Source organism: Tetrao urogallus (genome assembly GCF_951394365.1).
Source record: "Tetrao urogallus genome assembly, chromosome: 26".
NCBI classification, from domain to species: Eukaryota; Metazoa; Chordata; class Aves; order Galliformes; family Phasianidae; genus Tetrao; species Tetrao urogallus.
The window spans coordinates 90,360-116,849 of NC_136839.1; the positions used below are offsets into that span (position 1 = coordinate 90,360).

The 26,490-nt window shown below is 50.5% G+C and overlaps 3 protein-coding genes across 3 annotated transcripts; 1 reads left to right on the forward strand and 2 right to left on the reverse strand.

The window, feature by feature from the left end:
- Positions 1-4,300: 4,300 nt before the first annotated feature.
- VAT1 (vesicle amine transport 1) lies at positions 4,301-8,630 on the forward strand (the record flags this gene model as incomplete). Its single annotated transcript, XM_079547068.1, has 6 exons — positions 4,301-4,627; positions 5,515-5,722; positions 5,949-6,119; positions 6,203-6,292; positions 7,095-7,336; positions 8,529-8,630. 6 exons carry the CDS (start codon positions 4,301-4,303, stop codon positions 8,628-8,630), a joined length of 1,140 nt encoding a protein of 379 aa, XP_079403194.1.
- A 10,888-nt stretch (positions 8,631-19,518) lies between these two features.
- Positions 19,519-22,558, reverse strand: IFI35 (interferon induced protein 35; the record flags this gene model as incomplete). Its single annotated transcript, XM_079547062.1, has 9 exons — positions 19,519-19,710; positions 19,894-20,000; positions 20,216-20,405; positions 20,556-20,689; positions 20,902-21,046; positions 21,352-21,465; positions 21,761-21,913; positions 22,356-22,451; positions 22,544-22,558. The coding sequence occupies 9 exons, from the start codon at positions 22,556-22,558 to the stop codon at positions 19,519-19,521; spliced, it is 1,146 nt and encodes a 381-aa protein (XP_079403188.1).
- A 652-nt stretch (positions 22,559-23,210) lies between these two features.
- RPL27 (ribosomal protein L27) lies at positions 23,211-25,402 on the reverse strand. Its single transcript, XM_079547253.1, has 4 exons — positions 25,236-25,402; positions 24,831-25,000; positions 24,135-24,245; positions 23,211-23,299 (listed from the first exon to the last, which is right to left on the reverse strand). The coding sequence occupies exons 1-4, from the start codon at positions 25,314-25,316 to the stop codon at positions 23,251-23,253; spliced, it is 411 nt and encodes a 136-aa protein (XP_079403379.1). The 5' UTR covers positions 25,317-25,402; the 3' UTR covers positions 23,211-23,250.
- Between the last annotated feature and the right edge of the window lie 1,088 nt (positions 25,403-26,490).

Genomic DNA, 26,490 nt, shown 5'->3' on the forward strand with positions numbered 1-26,490 from the left:
GCGTTCTGTCTTGCCTATCCATGCTCTCCTTGTTTCACACCATGACTTTCTGTAATACTGTAATACAAAATACTTTCTGTATTTTGATGGTATGTGTTGTTACTTCATACACATCTTTCCTGTGCCATTTGTCTCAGCCTGCAACATCTTATTTCCGCTGTGGAATTTTCCCTAGTGAGACTCTAAACGGGAGCAGAAAGAAGGGACTTAAATTTTTCATCAGCTCTATTTTTGAGTAGTTTTCTTGGTTTGGTTTGGTTTGGTTTGGTTTGGTTTTTTTTGCCTTGACAAACATGTCATGTTTTTTTGACTTGACACAAAACTTGCCAGGCAAAACTGCCGAATATCTCTCGCTGTTGACAGTCAGCATCTAAACCAGTCAGTCCAGAATGGTGGTGTGTCATACGACAGTTTCTCCTGGAAGTTGAAGAGGTGGAGAAGCACAGAGTTTGAACACACAGAGCAAAAGACACAAATCAACAGCAATTAGAAAGGTTAAGAGAAAGGGGGAAAAAATGCCAACCAAAGCTCTTTCATGTGTCCAGTCTGTTTATATTCCTAACTAGAATAATGCTAATCTGAGTCACTGTTGGCATTAATGAAGTTTGCACCTCTGGGTGAGCGATTTAATTTATCTCAGCAAGCCAGAACTCATTATAGCAGTTCATAAATGCTATCAGATGAAAGCATCCTTCAGCAACCTCAGGGATTAAAGCAAGAAGGCATTCAACCAACAACTTTCTGTTGGAAAGACTGCAGTTGGAGCATGTGTGCTATAGTTGGAGGAGACGTAATGCCTCGATGATTGCTGCAAATTTCCCTGTACTGAGGAGTTGACCGGGGCTCCCTTCACACTCTTGTGGAAGTGAGCAGCCTGGTTCCCAGCACATTGGCCAAATAATGGTACACTGGTGGGAACACAGCATGTGGATGCACTATGCCTTGTAATTTTAACGCTGTAAATGTTGGTATTGGTACAGCTGCAAGGTTGAAGTATGGAAGGATCCCCATGCTGCTGGCTGTCTGCAGGGCCCACAGCAGAGGACACAGCGGGGTGTTTCTCTGTGCACTCATGGGAAGGCACCTTGCATGGAGTTGGTGCTTCTCCAGCCTCTGCAATGTGTGGAGCAGACACAGCTCGGTGCAGGAAGCGATACCGCTGTGCTGTGAACATTCTCTCAGCCTGCTGTCACTCTGCAGATTGAAGTGATATTCACCCAGCCTTGGTTAGTGCTTGACAATTGCCTCCATTGACTCTGTGATCAAAACAGCAGGATGGGGGTGGTGGCTGTGAGTGGCAGGTTTGTCTGGGGGGGTGGACAGAAATAGTGGAATAGATCTATTCCACCTGCTGTGCCGCTGTCACATCTCCATGTCCCTGGGATGAAGGTGTGAATGCAATCCAGCAGGCACAGCACTGCCAACAAGAACAATGAGGCTAAGAGATCTCATCTGTGGCTGCTGTTTTGTGCATCCCAATGCACAGCAGGCACCAGTGGAAGGAAGGCAGAACAGAGGCAGGAGGAGCCTCTGGTTGTCCCTACACACTCAGATAAATGCATAGTGTCAGCAGTTCCAGGATGGCAAAACATACAGTTCAGAAGATGTCACCTTGGGTTCCAGAATCCTATTGGGTCTGCTTGCAGCCTCCAGCTCCCTTCCAGACCAGGGGATGTGGAGAAACATGGGGAGATGATATGCACTGGTCAGGATCCTGGCAGAAACAGAAAACCTCTGCTCTAAGCTCTTCGCCTATGGCTGGGCTTGGAGATTATTTCCATGGGGTCTGCTTGCATTATCTCCTGTGTGGATCCTGCATCTGTGAGAGCAAAGGAGATGGATTTTTAGAGCCCTGTGTGAAAAAAAAGGGAGGTAGAACAAAGAGGCATTCCTGCCCTTCTCACCTGCGGCCAGGGGCGAGGGGAGGCAGGGGGAGGCTGTTGGAAAGTTCAGGCTGATGTGCAGGACTACTGAAACACTCATAATTTGGCAGGAATGTGAAGGGGAACAGCTTCCTACATGCCCAGTGCCTGTCTCCAGCTGTAAACTGCAAATCAGTGCCATACAGAAGCACCTGTATTTGAAGAGCTTGCTGAAAAAAAAAAAAAAAAAAAAAAAAAAAAAAAAAAAAAAGAATGGAGGAGGGAACACCAATTCCACCAGGAAAAATTGCTAATTCCAGCTAATGCATCCCTTCAGCAAACCATACAAGTATCCTATCCCATGGCAGCCAGTGCCACGCCATGCTTGGACCACAACTCTGCAAGTGCAGAGCTTTACAGACAGCTCCTGCAAACAGAACAGTGAATGCCCAGAGCCCCCCGACTGCATTTGCAGCTTACATTACACACAGTGTTTAGGCTACTGCAGCTGAACACAAAAATAGCTAAGATTTGCAGAGAAAACATGATTGAACCAATCTGATAAAAGAAAGATTGACTCAGAAGCACTGAAGAGACAAAGACAGCAAAGCCCACACCAAGCAGATGTGCCCTTATGCAAAAATGTCTTTATCTGCTTTACAACTGCACACAACTTAGCAGAAGAGGATCCTATCTCCCAAACCCCACTGACTTCATCCAGCACTGAGTTTCTTGGAAGCTTCCCCTTATCTCATGCACCTCTGTAGGTCCATAAGAGCTTTCTCCTGGACAGTGTTTTTCATCCACTATGGGTGTCCTGACAACAGCAAAAATAAATTACTGGGAGGACATGGTATGAAAGCTTCTGAGAAGAACACAGCAAGAACAGTAAGAAGCAGGATTGTGCTTTGATCCCTTCTTCCTCACTTTGAGCACAAGAGATGCTCAGCCATTACAAAGTCACATCTGTATTCCTCAGAGCCAAGAAATAGCAAACAAGAATGTAAATGTCCAAGCTGCTCTGAGGTCCTGGTGTGCAAACAGGCCACAAGCTTCTTCCTTGCTGTCACTGCAGCCATCCAAACACCTGTAAATATGCCATACAGCAGAACCAGATGATTTGCAGCCTGCTCCAGACCTGATCGTTTTCCTGCCTTTGTGCTCTGCTTCCTGAGGAGCCCCATCCTGCTGCCCCCCAGCCATATGCATGCAGAACTGCTGCTGGCTTTTGTCAGCAGCTGCCTGAGGAGCTGGATGGCTGTTACAAACAAAGCGCCTGGAACTGCTGGGGTTTGTTCATCTGCCATCACACCAAAACCTTACATCAAATGCTGTCAGCAAGGTCGGGAGTGCCCTGCTCCAAGCAGGCCTTGTGCTTGACTTTGCTTGGCTAGCAAATTCCAGATGGTGCTGGAGCAACACAGAAACTTCTAACGTGCATGTTTCTGTCATCCTTGAGATGGATTTTGTTTTCCTCTTTTTGGGGTAGATGTTTCTCTTTGTCAGCAGCTGCTTGACTTGCAGGTCTGAACCTTTACCCTTGAGCTGCAGTGTTGGGAGCATGAGGATGTTCTTCCCTGACTATTGTGGAGAGGCTCTGACTGTGCACAGCGCAATCCTGCACTGCAGCAGCAAGCTGGGGAGCTGGGCAAGGATCTGAACAGCATTTCACAGAATTGGTTGCTGCCTGCTGACAGATGCTCCACGAGCAGGAGGAGGGGTCAGATAGATGGATCCATCCATGCATGCAGTCGCATTTATTTGTCTGCAGTTAGGGACTGGAGGAGGACTCCTCCCTCTTGTCTGGGAGGCAGCCCGTTCCTCCTGCACAACGCTCGAAGCCATTTCAGGGCTATGAGTAGAGAGCTGTTTACAGAACCATCCTGGAAGTGACCTCGGTTATTTATGTTAAATTGTAGCAGTACTCATCGAGGCCACTACCCACCAAAGCAGCCATTCCATACGCGGCTCCAGAAAGTCGCACTTAGTTTGCTTGAAAGGAAACGTTTAGCAGAAAGGAAGGGAAAAATAAGGTCGAGGCAGAGGAGGCAGGCAGGGAGCTGAGCTGCGGCTGCCGCAGCTCGAGGACGCAATTAGGATTTAATCTCCGCAACGCAGCGGCTATACGGGCGTGGCTGGGACTTTGCAGTCGACCCCGCGCGCCACACCGAGAGCGGCCGGGGTTGCGGCAGCAGCAGCGGCGGCAGCAGCAGCAAAGGGCGGGGGGAGTGAATCGGGACTGCAATAGCGGGCTGCGAGAGAGCGGCTGGCACCGGAACCGGCAACGGGACTGCGGGGACCACCTCACCATCCCAGCCGCAGCTCCGCCCCCGCTCCCGGCCCACCCCCCCCGGCCTCGCCCCGTTCTCTGCCTTTTCCCCGCCCGCCGCCGCCGCTGCCCCTTCCTCGCAGTCGTCGTCGTTTCGTTTCGCTTAGCCATGTCCTCCGAACCGGCCCCGGTTGCCGCAGCAATCCCCCCCGAGCAATCCCCAGTTAAGGCGGCGAGCAGCGGGGAGGCCCCGGAGCATCGGGCGCTGGTGCTGACGGGTTTCGGTGGCTACGAGAAGGTGAAGGTGCAGACGCGGCGGGGAGGCAACCCCGGGCCCGGGGAGCTCTCAGTGCGCGTCCGTGCGTGCGGCCTCAACTTCGCCGACGTGATGATGCGGCAGGGGCTGTACGACCGCTTGCCGTCTCTGCCTTTCTGCCCAGGGATGGAGTGCGCCGGTACCGTAAGCGCCGTGGGCGAGGAGGTCCGCGACCGCCAGGTGAGCGGTGCCCCGGTTCGGTTCGCATCCGGTGCCCGCTGCGCTGTCGCCGCCCCTCCCCAGTTCCGGCGAGGGGCGCTCCGGGCCCACGGGAATGGGGTGGGAACTCCCGTTTCATGGTCCCGTCCCGTTCCGGGCCGCGAGCTCGAGCTGGGGCTGTGCTTGGCTCCATTCTGACTGCTTTCGAACCCAACCCTCTCCCTATCAAAATCCTGTTCGGGGCGGCGATAGCGTCCCTGCTGGTCTGTCCTCTTGGGGAAAAAGCTGGAGGAGATTCTTTGCATCTATAAAATGTTCTTACCACTTGGTAGGACAAAGGGCCGAAGCATGACCATGTTGTTTCTGCTTGCTTGTGATTCCATCTGGGCTATGGGAACTATGGGAATGGTCAGAGAAACGGCTCCAGCTTTCATGAGGGTGCTGAGCTGTGGGTAGCAGCAGGGTGGGTGCTGGGGGTGCTGGGGGACCTGGGAGCCTCTGGCTGCTGCATTTCTAGCAAGCCCCAGCACAGAACAGCTGTGAGTGTCCCATAGCTTTGGCTCCCATGGCTGTCAAGGTAGACAACTAGTGAAACAGTGTCTCCTAAAACCTTCTTTGTTAGGGATTATTCCCTCCCTTCCAGGAAAACGACTTGGTTTATTCAATTGTAAATGTCCAGCCTGTAAAATGAGGAGCATTTCTTCCTGCTACCTCTCATCTGTCATCTGCTCTCTGATAGGTCTGTTTGGTGGTTTTCTTGCTATTGCACATGGAGCAGCTGCTTCTTGATGCCCCATGCACTGGGCGTAGCCCCCACTATGGGTTGCATAGTCCTGTTGTGCCAAAAGCAAAGAATTCTGCGCATCTTAAGCTCATTTCACACCTCCTTGTTGTCCATTGGGTTTTAGGTTGGTGATAAGGTGATGATCCTGGCCAGAACTGGGCTCTGGCAAGAAGTTGTGAATGTGCCTGCTGTGCAGACGTTCCTGATGCCTGAGGGAATGAGCTTTGAGGAAGCAGCCGCTCTTCCTGTCAACTACATCACTGCCTACATGATCCTGTTTGACTTTGGCAACCTGAGACCCAACCAGAGTGTCCTCATCCATATGGCTGCAGGTAAGGTAATTCTTGCTGAGGTTTCTTATTTCAATGTGCAGCTTCTTTGCCGGGGCATGGGTAAGGCAGCATGGAGAGGTGCTGAACCAGCAAAATGTCACCTGCAAACCCATTTCCCAGTAGCCCCGGTCAATCTCCCCTAGCATGTACTCAGCCTACCCCAGACAAAACCTGTGTCCCAAACTCCCATGTTTGCTTTTAACTCATTCTTCCTTCTGGGTTCCAGGTGGTGTGGGAACTGCTGCCATCCAACTGTGCAAGACTGTAGAAAATGTCACCATTTTTGGCACTGCATCTGCCTCCAAGCATGATTCACTCAGGGAGAGTGGAGTCGCTCACCCCATTGACTACAGAACTATGGATTATGCAGAGGAGGTCCGGAAAATCTCTCCCAAAGGTATGGTGTTGTTGAAGACTTGTATAGTGACCCTGTTCTTCTTTCACGTGCAAGGACTTGTAGCTGCTCTCCATTCCCTCTAGGTGTTGACATTGTCATGGACCCGCTGGGCGGATCTGACACATCCAAAGCATTTCACCTGCTGAAGCCAATGGGTAAAGTCATCACTTATGGTGAGTGTGGGCACCAAATCCCACCCCCAGCTTAGGTGTGGATTGATGCAAGTGTATATTGTTCTGCGCCTGGGTATGTGGCCAGGAGGAAGCACTGTGGTTGTTAGCTGCTGCTTGTGTTATAGTTCTGCAACTTTTGTGAAGATTTTAGGATGCTTTGCCTGGATAAGGCACTGAGGGGAGTGAGATGTGTACCTTGCCCCCAGAGCTGTGGTCACAGGTTCCAGTGCTCTTCCTTCCCACGGTGACATTTCTCCTCAGGCCCTAGAGCCTGCATGGGAAACTGTAATGTCCCCATGGCGGAACCCTGGCATGGCTACTTTGTCCAGTCTGCCTTAATGCGTAGCGCTAATAGAGCCTTGCTTTTTTTCTAGAGGATGTGTGGGTGATGAGCGTTGAGGTTGCTGAATACTTCTCTTTCCATTCTCCAGCTCTAAAACACTGCGATTTTGTCCCTGGAGACAAAGCCCTCACACAGCCTCCAGTGGGATTCCAGACACTTGCAGCAGAGTACTGCTTCTGTCCCAGCCATTGCAAGCAGCGTTTGGCTTCCCTGGCAAAGGTTGTCTGTAGGAGAGGGGGAGTGCTGCTGTCCCAGCAGCCCTGCTGGCTGTGACTTGCAACTCCCTTCTTGCCTCTGCTAGGGCTTCAGCTCAGCTGCAACCACTACTGTCTTCCTAAGAAGGAGGAGTTCTATGTTTTTGCAATATATTCATGCTGATGCTCCAGATCCTGTTGCATGGGGTGCTCACTACCTCTCTGTGCTGATCCCAGCTCATCCAAGGCTTTGTCTTCTTCTTAGGGGTATCAAACCTGATCACTGGGCAGAAGAAGAACCTTGTGGCCATGGCTAAAACTTGGTGGAACCAGTTCAGCATCAATGCCATACAGCTTCTGCACCATAATAAGGCTGTGTGTGGGTACGATCTTGGAAATATGGATGAAGAATACAAACTTATCACAGATGTTCTACTCAAGCTGATTAACCTGTACAATCAAGGAAAGATCAAGCCCAAAATAGACTCTGTATGGTCTTTCGATCAGGTGAGTCTGAGCTAGCATGAAGGCAGACAGAAAGCCCTAAGAGATTTCTGCACAGGGAGCTCTGTTTCAGAGTGAGCACTTTGTTCACAGTGTCTGGACAATTCTAAGAGCCATCTGTTCTCAAAGAGTTAGTGCACTTTTTTCTTTTAAGACATTGAAGTGGATGGGCTCTCATGCTCCAGTGCACAGCGCTGCACAATGCCAAACTACGTCCCTTTGGGATGGGGCAAGTGCTCAGCTGCATAGTGTGTACCTGTGGAGGGACTGGGCTGTGCATCAGGCTGGAAGTGGCAAAAAAAAAAAAAAAACGAACAAAGTAGAACTTGTGGGTTGAGATAGAAACAATATAATACAGAAGAGGAGAACAGCAATAGTGATGATCATGTAGTAATGTACTTACGAAACAAGTGATGCACAAAACAGCTGCTTCCCACCTGCCAACAGATGCCCACCAGTCCTTGAGTGGGTCTCCTCCCCTTGACCAAGTCCTCTCAGTTTTATGTTTTGTTTTGTTGTTGTTGTTGGTTTTGGTTGTTTTTGCATGATGGCATATGGTTTGGAATATCCCTTTGGCCAGCTGGGGTAAGCTGTCCTGGTTCTGTACCCTCCTGGCTCCTTATGCTTCCCACAGCCCCTTGCTGCCAGGACAGTACAAGAAGCTGAAATGTCCTTGGCTCTGTACGGCACTGCTCTGCAACAACTAAACCATTGCTGTGTTATCAACATTGTTTTTCTCCCAAAGCCAAAACACAGTATCATGCCATGCACTATGAGGAAAAAAACAGCTGTCCCAGCTGAAACCAGGACAGTGGCCTCCAGGACAGAAGGGGGCTGAGACATCGAAGCAGAATGTTGGAAGAGAAGCTGCAGCTCTCCCAGCAGCTCTGCCATGCTCCATGTTGTCCAAGCAGAGTCAGTTTATTATATTATTACTTGCTGGGGTAGGAGTTATTGCAGAAGAGGAAAGAGCTTGAGAATCAGTTGGTATTAGTACCTGAGAACTGTTCAGATATAAATGCGTAAGGGTTCTGCAAATGCTAGCTCTGTCCAAAATGCATCTGTGCAGAGTTGCTACAGGGAGAGCTGCCTTCTGCATGTCCCCGTCTTTGGGTGGACCAAGGAGGTCTGGGGGGGTCCTGGCTGCACTGTGGGGTGGCTGTAGGTAGTTTCACGAGATTCCCACTGTTTCCAGGTGGCAGATGCCATGAAACACATGCAAGAGAAGAAGAATGTTGGAAAGGTCATCCTGGTTCCTGAGGCACCCAAGGAAGAATCCAAAAAGGCAGAGAACTAAGGAGGAGAGAGATGCGTGCAGATTGTGAATTCATGGTTTAACTTGCTGCTCTCTTTGGGGCCTGGAAATGGACAGATCGGTAGCTTGCATTATTACCAGTATAAGAACATTGTGGTTAAAGCTCAGATGAAGTTTGCATGCTCTTGCTGTGACTGACCCTTTGCAGATACGCCTTCTGCCCTCGCTCTCTGTTTTGAAACCTGGTTATTTTGTACATTTTTCTAATCCCTTGTTTCCATACCGGAGTTCTCAACTAATGTTATTTTTTTTTTCTGGCAGCATAGCTGCAGCTTTGAAGCAGTTGATGCTTAACAGCTGCATAGATTGTCACCATGAGGATGTAAAATGCTGTACTGCCAAGCATCTCCACAGACACCCAGCCCATGCTGGAATGCTTGCACTGTCACCTTTGAGAAGCATGTTCAGCAGGAGAAGAGGCCAGGCTGAGAATGCTTCTTAATAGCCAGAGGAACAGCATGGCTGCCTCAGTTTAGTTGCTGCCCTGGCTGATCCTCTGTTCATACTAACCGTGCTTTCTTCCCTCAGCTTTCACAGGCCCCTAACACCAGTGAGATAATAGCAGATCATGTTGTCTTTGCCTTATAAATAACCATCCTGGCATTTTGGAGTCCGTAGGGTATTGCATTTAGTGTGTAGTCACTTCTCTGTGCGGTGTATAAGGAACCTGGCAGGCTGTGCTGCTCTGTGAGTACAGAAGAAAAGTTTCAGTTGAGTAATTTGATGTTGTTCAGTTATTGATTTCAAACTTTAAAAGGAGATCTAAACTGTGTCTGATTGTTAGAGAACATAAGGATTGAACTTTGTCTCAGATGACTGGAAAGTTTGATGCTTTATTAATGTTGGTCTTCAAGGTGATATTGTTAAGACTAAACTTCACCCTTGTCTTCGTATTTCCAAGAGCTGCAGTGTTGAATCAGACTTCAGCAAGATGGGACCAAATAAGCCTGTGTTTTTGCTTGCTTTGTGCTGTGTCCTTGTGCTGAGGAGACATTGCAAAGCAGCCTGCAAGAACAATCCTGCCAGCCTGCTTCGTGGGGCTCTGGGTTCCATGTGTAACAAATCACCTGGTGTTACCTGTCACTGAATTATCAGTTTAGGTGGCAAAATGTCCAGCTCTGCTGAGCCTTTTGGCATGGGTACCTGGAACAGTTCCAGTCAGGCTTTCTGTTCCTTTCTAGTGAGCTCTCAGGCTAGGCTCTCTCACCTCATGGTCAGTAGGGCTTCACACCTCTTCTCCTGGAGCTGCAAGCATTGGGTCTCTGCCAGCTCCCTTCCAGCACTGAGGCTTTAAGAAATGCCTAGGATGCTCTTCCTGGGCTAGAAGTTAGTTTCTCTTCCTCTTTTCGGTCTTCACTGTGTTTGGAAACAGAACTGTGCAGACACCCAAACCTAGTTCTGTGAGGACTTCCTCTTCTTGCTCCACCTGGCTTCCAGGCCTGGGTGACCACAGTGTGATGTGTGCTTGCTTTAGCAGTTTGAGGCTTTGTCATGGATTGTAGATGCTGCAGTGCTTTAGGCTCCATTTGGGTTTTTAAAAGGTAGACTGATGGCATCAAGGAGCACTGCATGTTGTGGGTGAGGTCAGGCTGCAGAAACAAATATTGACCGCTTGGAGTCTTGACTGTCCTGACTCCAAAGAGGGAAGGGGATGCATGGGCAAGTGGACCCAACGGTGAAGCCCTTCATCTGCTGGAGAACAAACACTGTCGGAGGGGGGGGCAGTCCTAGGCAGATTAAGTGTGTGAGTTCTTCCTCTCTGTTCCCAGACCAGTGCTGCAAGCATCAGTTCAGCTTGAATTTCAGGTGCTTAGCTCTGGTGCCTATTAAAATACATGGGCAGATACTCCAGAGGACTTATTCTGCCTAGCTTTAACACAGCCCATTACCTGTGGCCCTAAAGAAGGGCTGGAGTCCAGGCACAGACACCCATTGTTCCATCTGTTGCACATGGAACACCACCACCACCAGTATGGCCACATGAAATTCAGAAGCACAACTTCTGACGTATCTGAATCCAAAATCTTGCTGTTTCTCCTTTCAACCTGCCCCCATCATGCTAATTTGGATTAAATCCAACAGTGTCTAATGCAACTTTACCAAATCTGACAACAGAATGACCGTCTAAGTTGCTGCAATGGAAAGTCTCCTTTGTGGAACCTGACTTCACCTTGATGAAAGAGCAGCATGCTAAAAATGACATACCACGCCACTCATCTTCAGTTCTGCAGTTGTAAAAGGGAAATCTATGCAACTGTTTTACCATAACATCCTTTCCTTGCTTTACTGTCAGCCAAGAGCATGCTCAGTGCCTTACTCGGATGGCTTTGGATTACTTGGATTAGGCAGCACAGCAAGGTTTTCACTGCCTAGGCCCTCCTCATGGAATGTAGAAGAGGAGTGGGAGTTCTGCAGTGTGCTGCAGGGCCCCTCTGCCTTGCTGCCTTATGATATACACCATAGCGTAGCATCTTGGTGCTTTCTTTTGCATGTCTGTAAGGACTAGGAAGTCACCCTCCTCCATTCTGGCCTTTCAAAGTACTGCCAAAAAAAGGTTATCGTTCTTGCTCTAGTTTGTGAACACCGTTGTAGTTTGACTTAGCGTGAATATGAGTTTCTCTTTGCAGGTGTCATGGGCTGTGTGTGGCTCTCCTGGACATCTGCACTCCTGCAGCCTAAAGAGCTGCCTTATAGCTGCCACTATTGCGGCTCTTCTTCCCAAGGTGAAAGTTTAGCTCAGAGCTGGTCCTCAAGTGAGGCTTTATCAGCTGTTCTACCTTGGCTCCTTGGAAATAATCAGGCTCTCTGTGCTCTAAGGGGGGCTGCTCATGTGTTTGCTACCTGCATGTGCGTGAAGGCCTTATCAGGGTGTGAGTACTAATCAATTGCTATAGCTTTCTGTTAGAGCTGAGCACTGTTTTTATGTCCCTCAGTATCAATCGTGTTTTCTACAGACAGGCCAGGGTTAATGCTCTGTTCTAGATTTGTTTTAGTAGTCCTTATTTTTACTTTTTTAATGGATAAACATTTTGTGGATCAATAACATGTGTAAAACAATTTCAAGTGTCTTAATGAATTAAAGTTAACCAGCACGTTTGTACACCTAAGGACCAAAGCAAAACAAACAAAAGAATCATTCCATTCAGTGTTGCTTAACTTTTTAGGGCAAAGTCATACTATCAAGGAAATGGGAAACGCCTGCTCTTAAATTGTGTGTGCCATTACTGCCATCAGAAGTGCAATTCAGTGTTGATTTACATTGTCTGATCCAAAGGTTATGCTACGAGGAGAAATAGCCAGGTGAAAAGCATGAGTAATTCAAAGAATCCCCCTGGCAGGAATGCCTGTCCTAGTGCTACTCCAATGTCATTGCTATAGTTGCATTCCCAGACTGATACTTTTAGACCTGGGCAAAATGCAACCCTTTGCTATCATCGAGCAACTTCCGTCACCTCTGACTCTTCAGTTTCTCTCTTGTTCATTTGTGTTGCATGCCAAGTGCAGGCGTAGGAAGGAAAGCAGCCTCACTTTGCTCAAAGGAACATGACCCCCTAAGTGCTTTGGGCTGGCGAGGAGTTTAGCTGTGTATTTTTTTTCCCACCTGTATTAAACTAAAATTGAGTGATCAGTGACAAGAAAAAGGCAGTGTGAGCCGCAGGCTTTAATCAGCACAGAATGCTGGCCGCTTGCAGCTGCTATCAGGCAAAGTGTGAAAGCACTACTGTTGCCTAATGAAGTCTCTTCTGTATGAAACCCTGTTGATGGCAAAGTGACTGGCAAGTAGTACATGAGCATGATGTGAAATGCATTAGACTGAGCCTCTTACAGCATATGGTCTGATCTGCACTGTCTGAGCTATGTTGATGTGCAAATGTGTGATATGAATGATGCTCACCCTACAGGCACTTGGAAAATCTTTGTTTAAAAAATGTATTCTGCTTTGTATAACCAAGTGAGACAGAAAGCAAATGTGCCAATGCTGTTTACATGATTATAATGTGTAATGCTCCTCCATCTAATGTTTCCATATGCCTTATGTGTTTAAAATGTTAATTAAAGCATAACAAAACCCTCAGTGGTGTGCTGGTCAATATTCTGCCAGTCTCTGGGGCCCCTGTATTGCTTCAAAAGGCAGTCAGAGGTTGGATGTACTCAGTTTACAAATCCCAACAACTCTCCAAAGCTGAAAAGCTGCCTCTGCTCTCAAGTATAACTGTTAATCTCTGTCTCAAGCATTGCATCATTCTTACAGTAGTCTATTTTGGAGGGCAGTTATAGTGATTATTTTTGTTTGCAAAGCACTTAGCTGGTCTCTGCACTCTAGTTTGTGTTGGGGTGTCCCTGTAGACAGCTGAGAATGAAATGGGGTTCCAGAGTGGCAGACAGAATGTGAGCAACCACTACAAAGAATGTGGAGATAAATCTTGTTTATTTGTGTTTCTGCACCTGCACCCTATCTGTGCCTGATATTCTCAGGAGGCAGCTGTTCAGAGCTGAAACTCATTGCTGCTGCCTCCAACCAAGCATAAACTTTCCTGCTGTCCCCAGAGCAGGTGTTGGGGAGGGGCTGTAGTTCATGGCTGTCAGCTCGAGGACTGAAATGGCTACTTAAGCATCTGAAATTAATGATAGCTTAGCTCTCGCACAGGCTCTGGAGGTGGCTGAGCTGGAGCCTGCCTGTAGTGGCCAAAGGGAACAGACTTCCAGAAGTCTGGGGTTGAACTACAAGCAAGCTCCTGCTTGCTTGGCTTGGTTAAATGGCACTCTGTTGAAAATCGTGCCAGGGCTCAGCCTGAATCTGATGGTGAAACAAGCTGTTACTTAACTGGCTGGTGAGAAGATGAGCAACTAGTAAGAGCTAGAGGCTTGGGGACGCTCAGCTCCAAGCTGGGAGATAGAGGGGCTGCTGTTGCTAATGTGTAGACTTCTGGCTGTCTCAGGGCACAATTCACTCCTTGGGCAGGCACCTGCTTTTTTCCTGAGCTGTGCTGGGTTGTAGTTTTGTCAGCAGGGAAGGAAGGTGAAGTGAAGTCACTGGATATGAATGCTCAGGCGCAGTCTCAGTCAATGCCCAATTTCTTCAGGACAGTACAAACCTCATGGAGATACTGGGCATCTGGATAGCCATTCCTGTAGGGCAGAGAGTGAAGCAATGTAAATCCTGTTGACAGTGCTAAAAGCCATTGAGGGGCAGCAGCTTATTTTTGTCCTAACCCTTCAGCAGAGGGTGAAGACCTGTTCCCTGGGAGCTGCAGGGAGCTGTCAGCTGCTGCTGCCTAACGTAATGCAGAGTTGACTGCAGAGCTGGCATGGGAAAAGCCAGGAAAGTTCTAAGTGAAGAGGGATCAGAATACGTGGCCACAGAGAGAGCTTGAAGATGGGGGTGAGTAAGGCTTTATCCCACTTGAAATGCATCATGGCTGGTTGTGGCTGCCATGTGAAAGGAAGCAAAGGGCACCAACTATGTTGCTGTGGCAGTCTGCAGTAGCACCCAAGGTCTGTTGTGCTAAGATCAGTGTTTCTCTCTCTACAATTGCTATGAAAAACCTGAAGGTGTGGTACTAACTGAATCATACCTGGCTTTGCCTCCATGCCAGGAGGTTTTGTGTGGGATAGGGCCCCATGTCACTCTTTCTTCTCCATTGTAGGACTTGACTTGAAATGTCAGCCCTTCCTCAAATGCTTTCTTCAGCAGAATTGCTGTCTTCTGCCCTTCCCTGTTGTCAGGCAGGAACGCTAAGAAATATCCCCCTTTGTAAGGCTCTCCTGGATGAGGATGACCGACCTTAGAAAAGAAGAAAGCATATTAAACAATCACCTGAGTGCATAATCTCAGTTCTGGCTTCTGAGATGCTGTCCAGCTTGAAAACAGACCGCTGTGGTGCCCATGAGCTGCTAGATGCTTTGAACTAACAGTGGAGCTCACACACTCTTCAAAAGCAGCAAGTAGCTCCTAAGCCTGGTGTGGAGTGCTATTGCACGGGGCAAAACCTCTGCTGCTTTGTGTATGGGGCATGGAGCTGTATCTGCCCTCTTTCACCTGTCCCACCATAGCCCCAGTAACACCCACAGAATCCACTGCCCAGCTTCCAGCAGGATAGGCAGTTCCTTTTGGTGGGATACCTACCCCTTGAATGCCATTGGGGATGGTGTAGGTAATTTGGAGCGTCAGGTCTCGGAAGTAGCCAGGCAAGCTCTGTGACAAAGAGGATATCTTGAAAGTCCCTGAGATCTTGCAGCTGGGGGCAACCAAGGAGGAACTGCAGCAAGCTGGCTGGTTTGCAAAACATGACCTGCACAAGGCATGACCAGAGGGGGTCTGGCATGTGACGCATAAGTCCTGGCAAGCATCACACTGGCTCAGAGGAGTCTTGCAGCTTTCCTGTTCAAGGCTGGTGTCTTTTGTTTGCAGTGCTGGGAGGTTGGGCTCCTTCTGAATGCTGTCCCTGCCTGAACTGTTACTTTCCTGGGACCTGGGCTCAGCTGCAGGTGACTGTTCAGCTGCAGCCTGGAATGAATCAGGAGCCGTACTCTTGTACAGCCAGGGGGGCACGGAGTGAGGAGCATCATCAGCTGTAAGGACTGGTGACTGCAGTTGTCCCATGGCATCATCGTGGCCTACTCTGCTCTTGTCTTTCACAAACTGGAACCTGTCTGGCAAAACCTGCTTTAGCCGTGCAATATCAGGTTCCCCCAGCATCACTTTGGTCTTCAGCTGTTCCTTGGACTCCCTAGGAGCTGCAGGACTGAAATTTTCCATTATGCTAGGGCTGAGAAGGCTGCTTCTTCCCTGCACAGCCCCAGGATCTATGTGGTCACTGGCCTCACGTCCCAGTGCTTGTGGGAACCTCCAAAGACTGGGGGATCTGTTTTCATCAGCCTCCAGCTGCTGGAAAGCATTTAGAACCTCTGGGTGCACTGTTTTATTGCTAATGTCCAGGGGCTGCAGGTCCATCTGCAGGGACTCCAGGCTGTTGGGAAGGGCTGCATCCAGCATGGTGTCCTGGCTTGGCTGGACAGCACTTGGGTGCCCTGCACTTAAAGCTCTCCCTGGTTCTGGAGACAAGGATGAAGACTTCAGGGCATGGAGCCTCCTGGAAGAGAACAGATGGAAGGCCTCAGTCACTCCTGGCAGCATGTCTTCGGGACAGGCAAGATAGAGCTTGTACTTGTCTTTGCTGAGCCCAACCTGGAGGGAACCCCCTTGCAAGCGGCTGCATAGTTCGCAGAGAGCATCATCATCTGGCCCATCTACAGCAAGCTCTGAGTAGCTCATACTCTGACACACAAGGTCAGGACACTTCTGCACAAGATCTTCTACCTTCCATTTAGCTTGGAGAAGCTTGCTCCTGTCTGCTGCCTGCAATGTGAGCACAGTGCAGTCCCCAGTGGAATGCTCTGAGATGTCCACAACTCTGCCCCTGCACAGTTCATCAATAGCAGAGCGACAGGCATACTTCAGATAAGACCACTGCAGAGAGTTCAGGCTCATTTCTTCACTCACTCTATTGTCTCCACTGGCTGCCCTGCCAGTGCCTTGGGGCTTGTTGCCTTCCTTTGACTTTGGCAAGGAAAAGCTGCTGGAGCGTCGCAGCATAGACCTGGATTCAGAGGGTTTGGAGTCCAAAGAGGTTCTTGTTGTGTCAAAGAGACTCAGAGACTGAAAGATACTAGATGTGCCAGCAAGGGAATGGTGTTTGCTGGGATCTGAGTCTGTCAAGTCCTCAGCATGCTTCAAAGTGCCCTTTTCTTTGTTTCCAAAAGGAGACAGACTCTTCTCTCTTGTAAGCCTAGCCCCTCCTTTCACATGGCCCCATTCTTTGGGGTCCTGCTGAGACTCTGCTGCTGACTTTGAAATGACATCCACTGTAGAGATATGAGGCTGGCATGGCTGTGCCAGTGTTGTTGGGTCACTGGGATCCAGAGCACGTGTCTCTGAGAAATGCTTTCCAGAAAGCTGTGCCTGCCCCATCAGAGGGGAGTCCTGATTTTCCAGAAGGCATTGAGACCTGCTAATTTTTGGAGCACTGAAGTTGGCAGCCAACTTGTGTTCAGCTTTCAGCTCTGGCTTGCCTGTGCTCAGCTTTAGAGGCAAGGTGTCCACAGGAACTTTGGGCTTTTCCAGTGTAGTCTCTGTAGTGTAGGAAGTTGCTGGCTGTGAGGGTGGGGAGCTACTGAACATGCCAGCCATCTGTGAGGCACCACTTCTGGTGCCGAAATGTTGAACATACTGCTTGGCCTGGGAGACATCAACAAGATTTCCAATAAGGTCAAGCTGTTTCCCATCTTCATGGCAGAGCAACTGCGGATACAGCTCCTGCAGTTCCTGTGTCAGAGCCCTGAGTTCCTGGTTGTTCAGTCCTCCCTTGGAGAGCTTCTCTTTGCGCAAGCTCACTTCCAGCTGCTGGTAGAGGTGCTGTAGTGCCAGGCGGGACTGTTGCAAAGTGTCCATGTCCCCAGATGTACCTGGAGATGGTTGGAGGTACAGTATGGTTACGTCATTGCTGCTAACGTCCACCACATCTACATGATGCTGGCGAAGTATACCTTGGTACTCAGAAGCACAAAACCTTTGTATGTACAAGTAAATGTCTGAGTCCATGACCAGGGAAAAGTCCTCCAGCTGTTCCACAGCTTCCCGATCCACGTGGCTTCGAGGTGATGGGCCATCAGCTGCCTTATCACACACCTGGTCCCAGTGTGGCAGCTTTACTGTCTTTGATGCTGATACAGCAGAGTCAGGCTCTTGCTGGTAATCATACATTCCAGTGTTTTTGGCCAAATGGCTGGATCCTGAAGGCAGGCTCTCTCCAGTGGGCTGGCTTTTGAGGTTCAGGCTGGCCAGCAGGTCTCTGCTGAAGGCCTGCAGCTCAGTAAATGTTCCTTTGACTCTGCAAAGTGTGCTCCTGTAGTCAAAGTCAAACTGCACACTGCTGTAGCCCTTCTGCAAGTTCTTCAAGAGCGTTTCACCAATAGGAAGCTTACCATAGTCAACCACCATGAAAACACGTACAAAGATCTGCAGGTAGAGACCAAAGGAGTGAGAAAGTACCACCAAAAATACCAAAACACCAAAAGACCAAAAATAAGGCCCCTCCAAGGCACAGGGTGGAAGTGAATACACATGACTCTTACCACAGCCCCCTGTGATACTGTGACAGAAAAGTAACCTGCTTTCACAATGCTCAATGGGAGAACAACACAGGCATGACTGAAAGATCCAGTCAGCCTAAGTGACCTTTTGACCTTATATCCATAGTCAGAGGCTTTGTGCAAACAAGGATTGCAAAGGGCAAACCGCACAGATGCAGACCCACTTCTACAAGCAGGGAGTTCTGCAAATAGCCCAGAGCTACTCTCCTTTCTGCAGCTGAAATGCAGTTACCCTCTTGTTCTCTCAGTGCTCCTTCTGGCAACAAAGATTTCTGGCAAGGTCTCTAGTACCCGGTCAACTGCTATGCCCTCATTTTCAGTGCTCAGATGTGAAGATAAGACAAATGGAAGAAGATACATGAAATCTCCTGTGCCTCCTAGACAATAGCACGTCTATCTCTTAAGCTCTCCTGGAAGAAAGAAAGCAAAAATACACTGCATGTCCAGCTAATGACATAGCGTCCAGCTAATGGCAGGGCCAAGGCATTAGAAGAATCGCCTCTGTACCACCAGATGGAAAGGGGACAAGCACCCCTCCCTTGAGTCTGATTATTCTTCCTTGCTTTGACAGGTATAAATACCAAATGACTGACTGCAAAGTCTGCTTCGCTGTTGCTGTATTATTAGTGTGAAAAAAATATACGTATCCTCATTTGAATACGAATAAAAATGAAATCTAATTAAAATTAAAAGGAGGAGCAAGCTCTCCTTCCTGAATGCATCAGCCAAGAACAAAGTCTGTCTGGGAGCCAGCTGAGGCTGTCACGGTGATGTGCGTCACCTGGGTGGGCAGTTCTGCCCTGCTCTACCTCATCAGGGCTCAGCTTCACTATATGCGCCTTCACCTCCAGGGGGTATTTCTTCCCACCGATGCACAGCACATGGTTCTTCGCCTTCAGGATACGCTGGGCCACTGTGTGGGGAAAAACAACAGGCACCAGCACGGCCCCGGCAGGCCGAGAAACGGCACTCCCATGTGACCGGGGCTGAGGATAACGGGGTGACACTCGGGCAGCGCCCCAGGGTCCAGTCATTACCTGCCAGTGCCTCAAAGGTGATGAGGGCGTAGGCCGGGGATCCGGGCAGCACCTGCACATCGCTGATCTCCCCGCCACCGTTGCGGGAACGCAGGAAGTGGATAGTCAGCTTGTCGGCCACCCTGTCGGGGGGCAGGTCGCTGGGGATGCCCCACACCTGTACCGTGCAGCCGGCCATGCCTGCGGGGACGGGGCGGCAAACGGGCCGAGGTGACAGGGCCTTACAGCGGCCTACCCGCGGCCCGCGCCTGCTCAGACCTCCCCGGTCTCAGCGGGCTGGGCCGCCCCACACCGGGCCCGTTTCCCCGCTGCTTCTACGACCCGGTTCTGCCCGCCCCCGGCCCCAGCACCGCGCAGTGCCGCGGCCTCGCCTCGCTACCTGCGGCCCCGAGGCCCCGCCGCTACGTCGGGAAACGAAAGCGAAAGCAGGCGGCCCTCCCCGCCCGGCCGGCACCGCCCCCTGGGCCCGCTCGGTGCGGCGGAACGGCCCGGGCCGGCCTTGTGATTCTTCTGTCCCCTTGCCCGGGCTGGGACGCGGCTTTCCCCGTGGCTCTCCCTCCATTCGTCGTTCCGGCCCTCTCCCAGGCAGTCCCGAGCACGACAGACACAGAGCTCCGTGCAGGCCTCTTTAATTCACACACTGAATTCCCGATGAGCCAGGCTTACAGTGCTGGTCAGGGCTAGCCCACATCCTCCCTGAACACAGCCACTGCCCGGCGCCCAGCTGGGACATAGCCGAGGACGTCCACCTCTCCACCACCACGGCTGTCCTTCTGGAAATGGATCTCCAGCGCATCCCTCATGGGCTCCTCAGCCAGCACATCTGGGATCCCCGAGAGCAGAACGGTCCTGGTGCAGCGGGAGGGCTGCAGCTGGGCATAGAGGAGAGAGCTGCAGACCCCATACTGCATGGCCAGCATGGACTCATGGTCCCCCAGCAGCAGAGGGGACCAGGGGACCAGAAACACACCCCTCAGGCTTTCAGGAGCCCCCAGCCCATGCTGGCTCTCTTGGGGCTGGTGGGTGCTACTCTGCACCAGAGTGCGTACCCTTACCTGCAAGTTGGTGACATTTCCTCTCATATAGGGTGATATTTTGAGTTTGTATTTTGTTTTCCCAATAGGCACCTGGACCTGCCGTCTAGTGATTAGCTGCTCAGCCACTGGAGATGAAGAAGAAAGCCGTGAGCTCCACAGACCCCTGCTGAACTCATGGTTATGTTTCTGGCATGATCACCAACACTGCTCAGCTCCAGCACAGTCTCCCATCCCCATTCCTCACAACTCCACCTGCTCTTGGGAGACAACCAGTGCTTCCCAGAGCTGGCTGGGCTGCTTTCCTCCTCCAACAGCCCTGTGCTCAGTGTGTCCCACACACCTCCATCCTGCGTGAAGGTCAGCACCACCTGGCCACAGTCATCCAGGAACTCCCTGCTCTCCACCTCACTGCCTCCATTCTTTGTCTTGCTGAAGAAGAGCTCCAGCTTGTCCAGTAGAATGTCCTCAGGGATGCCCAGGCTGGGCAGTCCGGACACCAGGATACTCCTGCTGCCTCGAGCGAGCCCAATCTGGGGATGGTAGAGGCTAGTTAGTGCTGCAGCAGGGCAAAGCCTGAGGAGATCAGATCTGCAGTACTGGTGTGCTGGGCTGAGCTGCTACCAGTGACACAGTCCAGGCAGCAGTGGAGAAGAACACGGCCCTGAGCCCTTGGAACATACCTCCAGAGCAGATGGCAGCAGTATGTCCACTGGACCTGCCTGCACTCGCACTTGGCACCGGTCAAGGTCTTCTGGGTCCTCCCCATGGCTCAGCTCCACCACATGCTCTTTCATCTCTATCACCCGCTGGGCCACTGCAAAAGGAAAAGCCCTCAGCCCAGGCAATCAGTAGGACAGGGCATGGGAGAGCGAAAGCTTTGGGAAAGGGGAACAGCCTTGCACAATGATGGCTTGGCCAGGACAAGCAGTGCTTGTGAGTGCTGTGGCTGTAGCACTGCTGCCAGTGATGCTTGGCAAGCCCAAATGACTCGGACACTTTCCCATAGCAGTGCTCTTTCACTCTTACCCTCTGCCTTCTCAAAGGTGATGAGAGCTGAGCCCCCTGTCAGAGGATAGTGGATCAGAGGGGTGAGCACCAGCTTGTTCATGTCCTCCTTATCTGTTGCAAGTCCCTTAAACACTACCTTCCTCTCTGGTAAGGCATGCAGCATCTAGGTTAGAGAACACAGCAGCTGGAAGAGACTGCACCCTGCACAAGACCTGTCCTTGCCAACCCAGATGAGAAATAAGCTCATGGCTCAAACCAAACAGCTGGCTAGACTTAGCAGAGTTTCTCCTATGGTCCAGCAGTGCCCAGAGTCCCAAAGCCACCGTTTCTGGCCCTGGCAAAGGAGCCCAAGGCTGAGAAGAGCCAGGCCTAATAACACACAGTGCCCAGCTGCATTCACCAGCAGCCTCTCCACCCTGGCTCACACCCTTTACCTGTGGCCATCAGTGCCTACACATGCTCTGTTACCATCATTGGGTCCTCCCTGAGGATCCTCTTTCTCATTTCTTCCAATTTGTTTTCCAACATCTGCTTCTCCTGTGTCAATCTGCTCTTCTCATCCTGTGCTATAGAGATATCCACCTGGAAGAAAAGAAATAGCAAGCAGTAGGGGAATCAAGACAAAGTTTGGGATTACAGCTGCTCTCTGATCTAAGCAACTCCACCCTGCACCATTTTTCTGCTCGCCATCCTGCACCCTGGCTTTCCACTGCAGCCTTCCTCCACAGCACAAGCTCACTTCCCAACAGAGGCCCCTTGTACAGTTCCATGTAACCACTGCTGCATCCCATCAAAGTTTTCTCAAAGCATTGAGCTGAGCAGCACAGCCAGACTTTCCACTGCTGCCTTGCCTAAGACAACTCCTTCAAGCACGCACTTGGAGGGATACCTTGTCATAATTTGGAGGCTTTTGCTTGAGATTTTTCTGAAGAAGTTCTCTCTCTTTCTTTACACGTTGTAACATTTGCTCTACAGCTTCCTTGTCCTTTTGCAGCATCGCGTTGTCTTGATCCAGAGCACTACAAAGATCCTGTGAGAGGAACAGTTAGTGCCTCTGTTAACAATGCAGCGCCCCCACAGCGTGTCCAACCCCAGTACACACTTGTGAGGGCGGGCAGCAGGCTGCTCCCTATGCACAGCCCAGGAACCCAGTCCTGGTACTTCATGACTGCGAGTATCCCCTCTTTACTGTTTCTGGCTTGCACTCAGCAGTTTGGTGCCACACATATGAGAGAAAAATACAAAACTCAAGAAATCTGCTGGCATCCCAGTGCAGAGAGCTTGCAAGGAGACAGGTTAGCACGTGAAAAACTGCTACCAAAAAGCTGCAAGCACGATGGCTGCAGACTCAGAAGAGCGGCAGCTGCAGCCCTGGAAGCTGTGGGGCTTCTGTGCCAGCTACGATAAAGGCCTCAGAGGACCGGGATCCGACTCGACTCATCTCTCGGGGACGCGGCCGGAGCAGGACACACCTTGCACTGCTCGATCTCCTGCCGGGCTCGCTCGGGGCTCATCTTCAGGCTGCAGTCCTCCCGGTGCTGGGGGCTGGCTTGCCGCACCAAGTAGTCCTACAGAGCGCGGGGTCAGAGCCGAAGCCTCCGAGCTTCGGCCCTTCCTCTCCTCTCCCCTCCCACCCCGGAGCCCCGCGTGAAGCCGTCACCTCCTCCGAGTCCATGGCAGCAGCTCCGACAGCGAAGAGCGACGGTGCGGCCGGACCCCGCGGCAGCCCGAGCACCAACCAGCCGCAGCTCCTCGAGGCCTGACGCTTTCGCTTTTCCTTCCGCAGCGCGGCCCGGCCCCGCCTCCGTCCCCGCTTGGAGGACGGAGCTCCGTCTCCGCGCAGGCCCAACCTGGGCCTCCCCCAGGTGGGGCAGAGCTGAATAACCGAGCTTTTAGCCCAGCTCCCAGAGAAGACATGGTTACAATTGCTGCTTAGCCAGTAAGTAATGTAAAACGATAATCAAAAACATAGCATCCTGGCAGGGGCTCAGTCACTGCAATTCTCAGCCAGCTTATCTGGAATTACCTCTCCCATCTGCATTCACCGGTGGGGATTTACCCCAAGACATCTCCAACATACGGGCTGAAATAAAACAAATGACTTCAGCAGCAGTCAGTTGAAAGTGCACCGTGAGGCAATGACGCGCCCAGCAGCGATGCAGACACAGCTCCGTTCACCCACACCTCAGGCTTGCACATCATTCCAGATTTTTCAAAAGCTTATCGGTTTACTTTTTCCCTTTTCCAACTCTTTTATGAACATCCAAAGAAAATCTATACCCCAGTGAAAGGGCTACCAACACAATTTTACATAACATAGCAAGATGGTTTTTAATAAACATTTATTGAAACAGTCCTATTTTAAATTTAGAATCGCAGCTTCTGGAAGAACCACTTATTCTTGCCAGTCTTGTATCTGAAAGAAGAGGAACACAAATTTTAGAGTTTACTTTGTATGAACAGGAAACAGCATAAAACATTCACCCAATCCCTCCATATCCACCTATACAGGCAAAAAGCAGCACTGTTTACCTACAGGTAATGCACCTGGTTTCTTCCCCCCCAGTCTGCCAACTAAACTTTCTAAAAGTTCGAAGTCCCCATGGAAGTGATTACCAGCTTGCAGATTTTCCTCATAAAGTCATATCATAAGGGAGACCCACACTGCAGCAGTTTACACACATGGCAGCTTCAGATGATGTAGAATGCACACATTAGCTGCACATAAAGAACTGCCAACATTTAAGTGCAGAGGATATGCATTATATACATGCTTGTACCAGTTGTTTGAGCTGTCAGCAGGACATCCCTGCTTCTTTGCTGCCGCTGCACAGCTCCTTCCATGGAAGGTACTTCTGAAGTAAGCACTGAAATAAAGTGTTGTCAACAAGGAAACCTTCTGGGCAAGGTGAGCACTGCCCTGTCATGCTAAGCTCAGTGACACAAATCCAGTGGACACAAGATGGTAAGATGCCAAGTTATCATCATGTCACCTGAACACCTCGCTTGTTTCTGTATGAGGCAGCAGCAAAGTAACTGTTAACGTGAATCTACTGGAATTTGTAAACAGGAACATGGACAAACTCAACCTACCACACTACTTGGTTGTGGGAAAAAGCACAGCAAGAGAGAAATAATCATTCCAAAAACGTACTTAAAGCAATTTAAGGCAATCAACTAGGGCAACACCATTATCGCACTGAATCCTCCAGAAAGTGAGATACCATCAAGATTACGAGCTTCCAACTCACCTCTCCTCAAACTTCACCTTAGCTTCACGTCTTGCTTTGCGTTTCAGAGCAGGGTCCCTGAACACATCCTTATTGACAACAGTTTTGTCCAGGGGAATATCAACAGAATACCTGAGCAGAAAGGTGTGAGACAGTCACTGTATCTGGCATAATGTCATATGTACGTATTGGTACCAGGCTAAAGAACTAAAGTACTTAAATCATTTAATTCCAGAAATCACCAGATCAAAGTAATTTAATTCAGCAAATTAAGGAAAAAGGTTCACTTGTGAGAACAGACAAGCAACTCCGTACTGCATTTTGTATCTGGCAGCCTGTAAAAGCAGCACTTACAACTGGAAAAGAAAAACATTCCTGGGTGGCAACAGCCGCCAGGAGCACCAAATTATCATAATACTTTCAGAAGTTCAGCCACTGATATTCCACAATTAACTGAAATTGAACATGACTGAAATTAAAATCCAGCTGCATCATCTAAGCAGTACGTTGATATTTCACATCAGCTTTACAAACCCTAAGTCACTATTTTCACACAGTGAACACTGCATACACTCAGCCACACAATGGAGAACCTCTACGATTTACAGCACTTACCAAAGAGAACGTTCAAGAATTACAAACACTGAACGCACACAACGTGTTTCCTTTGGCCTTCCTACCATCACACTTTAGTCCTGCTGAAATAACTACACTCACCGGGTGGGCATCAGGTGGTTGTAGTTGTAAACTTTCACAAAAGACTTGATCTTAGACCTCTTTGCTATCTTCTTCTTGCCCATCGCCGCTGTCACCTTCCGCGGGTAGCGATCGATGCCTGCCACCAAGGCATGGCTGTAGGGCCGGTCGGATGTGCCATCGTCGATGTTCTGAAACGCATCCCACACCCCTGCTGAGCCAACCCGTCACAACCGCCCCGAGCTGCGCTGCGTCCAGCCGGGCAACCGAGCACAAACACGGCCCGCGCAGACATCTCTAAACACACCGCCGCCGGCTGCGCTGAGGGCTCCCGGCCTTTCTCCAGGAGCGGCCAGGGCAGCGGCGGGGCCGCCCAGGGCCAACAGCGAGGGCAGCACTGCAGGAACCCCCCAGCCCCGCACTCACCTTCACGATGACAGCCTTACGCCCCGAGTAGCGGCCGGCGAGCACCAGCACCACCTTCCCCGGCTTCATAAACTTGCCCATCTCTGCAGACACGGCAGACGGCGGTCAACAGCGGGCTCCGGCCGTTCTCAGCCCCGCCGTTCCCGCGGATGGAAGCAGATCCCGCAGCCGCCCCAACTCACCAGCACAGCCACCCCAATGGCGCCGCGGCGGAAAAGGAAGCCCCTCCCCCTCCGCCGACCCTTCACCCCGCGCCCTGACGTCACTTCCGCCCCATCCGCACGCGCGCGGCCATCCCGCAGTCGCCGAGCAGCTGCCCGCCGTCCCGCGGCCGCTCCCCCCGCATCGTCCCCGGCAGCGGCCCGGCGCAGCGCCTTCGATGTCTCCACACGGCAGACGGTTGTGCCCGGGTCGTCAGTGCAGTGTCGACTAACGCTGCATTGTAAGGCAGCGCTCTTGTCCCAATTTCGTTTCAGGATCCCTTGCAGCAGCGCAGTCCACGCCCAGCAGGGGAGGTGCTGTTACAGCAGACACAAAAATCCTAACGCCATCAGCAACTGCAGATACGTTACAATGATATTATAAATATTACAAAGCCAAGTGAGCCACTACACCTGCATCACAAGGGCTAATAACCAACGCAAATTAAAACACAGTCACTGGAAATGGATTTTCCCCACACAGACACTAATTAGAGCAGTTTAATACATCCACTGTGGAATACCACAGCCCTGGTGCTCTGATCTCTGCACAGAAGTTTCAGAAAAACAGATGCTTGCAAAGTAATTTGAATGTCAGCTCCCTCATCCAGCAGCCTGAATATTGCTGGTTCAGTGCATACCCAGTTCCTCAGCAGGATTTGCCCCCAGTTCTCTTACATTCACACTGGGAAAAACAAATCCCTCACCCCTGCGCAGCCACATCAAACATAAGCAACCAAACTCCCACTCCCAAGCAGATAACAGACTGTGTCACTTCTCCTGAGAGGTATCTCATACTGGCACCATTTAGACCACAGATTTTGAAATAAGCGTGCAGATGCAGCACAACAGCTCAGATGCACTGTGCTCCCGTGGACAGGCTCCATGGTCAGGACCCTCCTGCACCCATCCAGCACGGCATTAATCTGCTCACCAATTTTGCCATTCAGAACTGCATAAGAAGGGCAGGATAAAGTGCCATACCGCACCCAGCCACCAGCATCAAGATTTTCCTAAAAGCAAGTATTGATTTCAAAGAGCAGAATTCAGTCTTA

Coding starts and splice junctions, on each gene's coding strand:
- RPL27 (XM_079547253.1), bottom strand. CDS start 25,316: ATGGGCAAGTTTATGAAGCCGGGGAAGGTGGTGCTGGTGCTCGCCGGC. Junction 25,001..25,235: donor GTAAGGCTGTCATCGTGAAG/GTGAGTGCGGGG, acceptor GATGCGTTTCAG/AACATCGACGATGGCACATC. Junction 23,300..24,134: donor AAGGTGAAGTTTGAGGAGAG/GTGAGTTGGAAG, acceptor CTCTTCTTTCAG/ATACAAGACTGGCAAGAATA.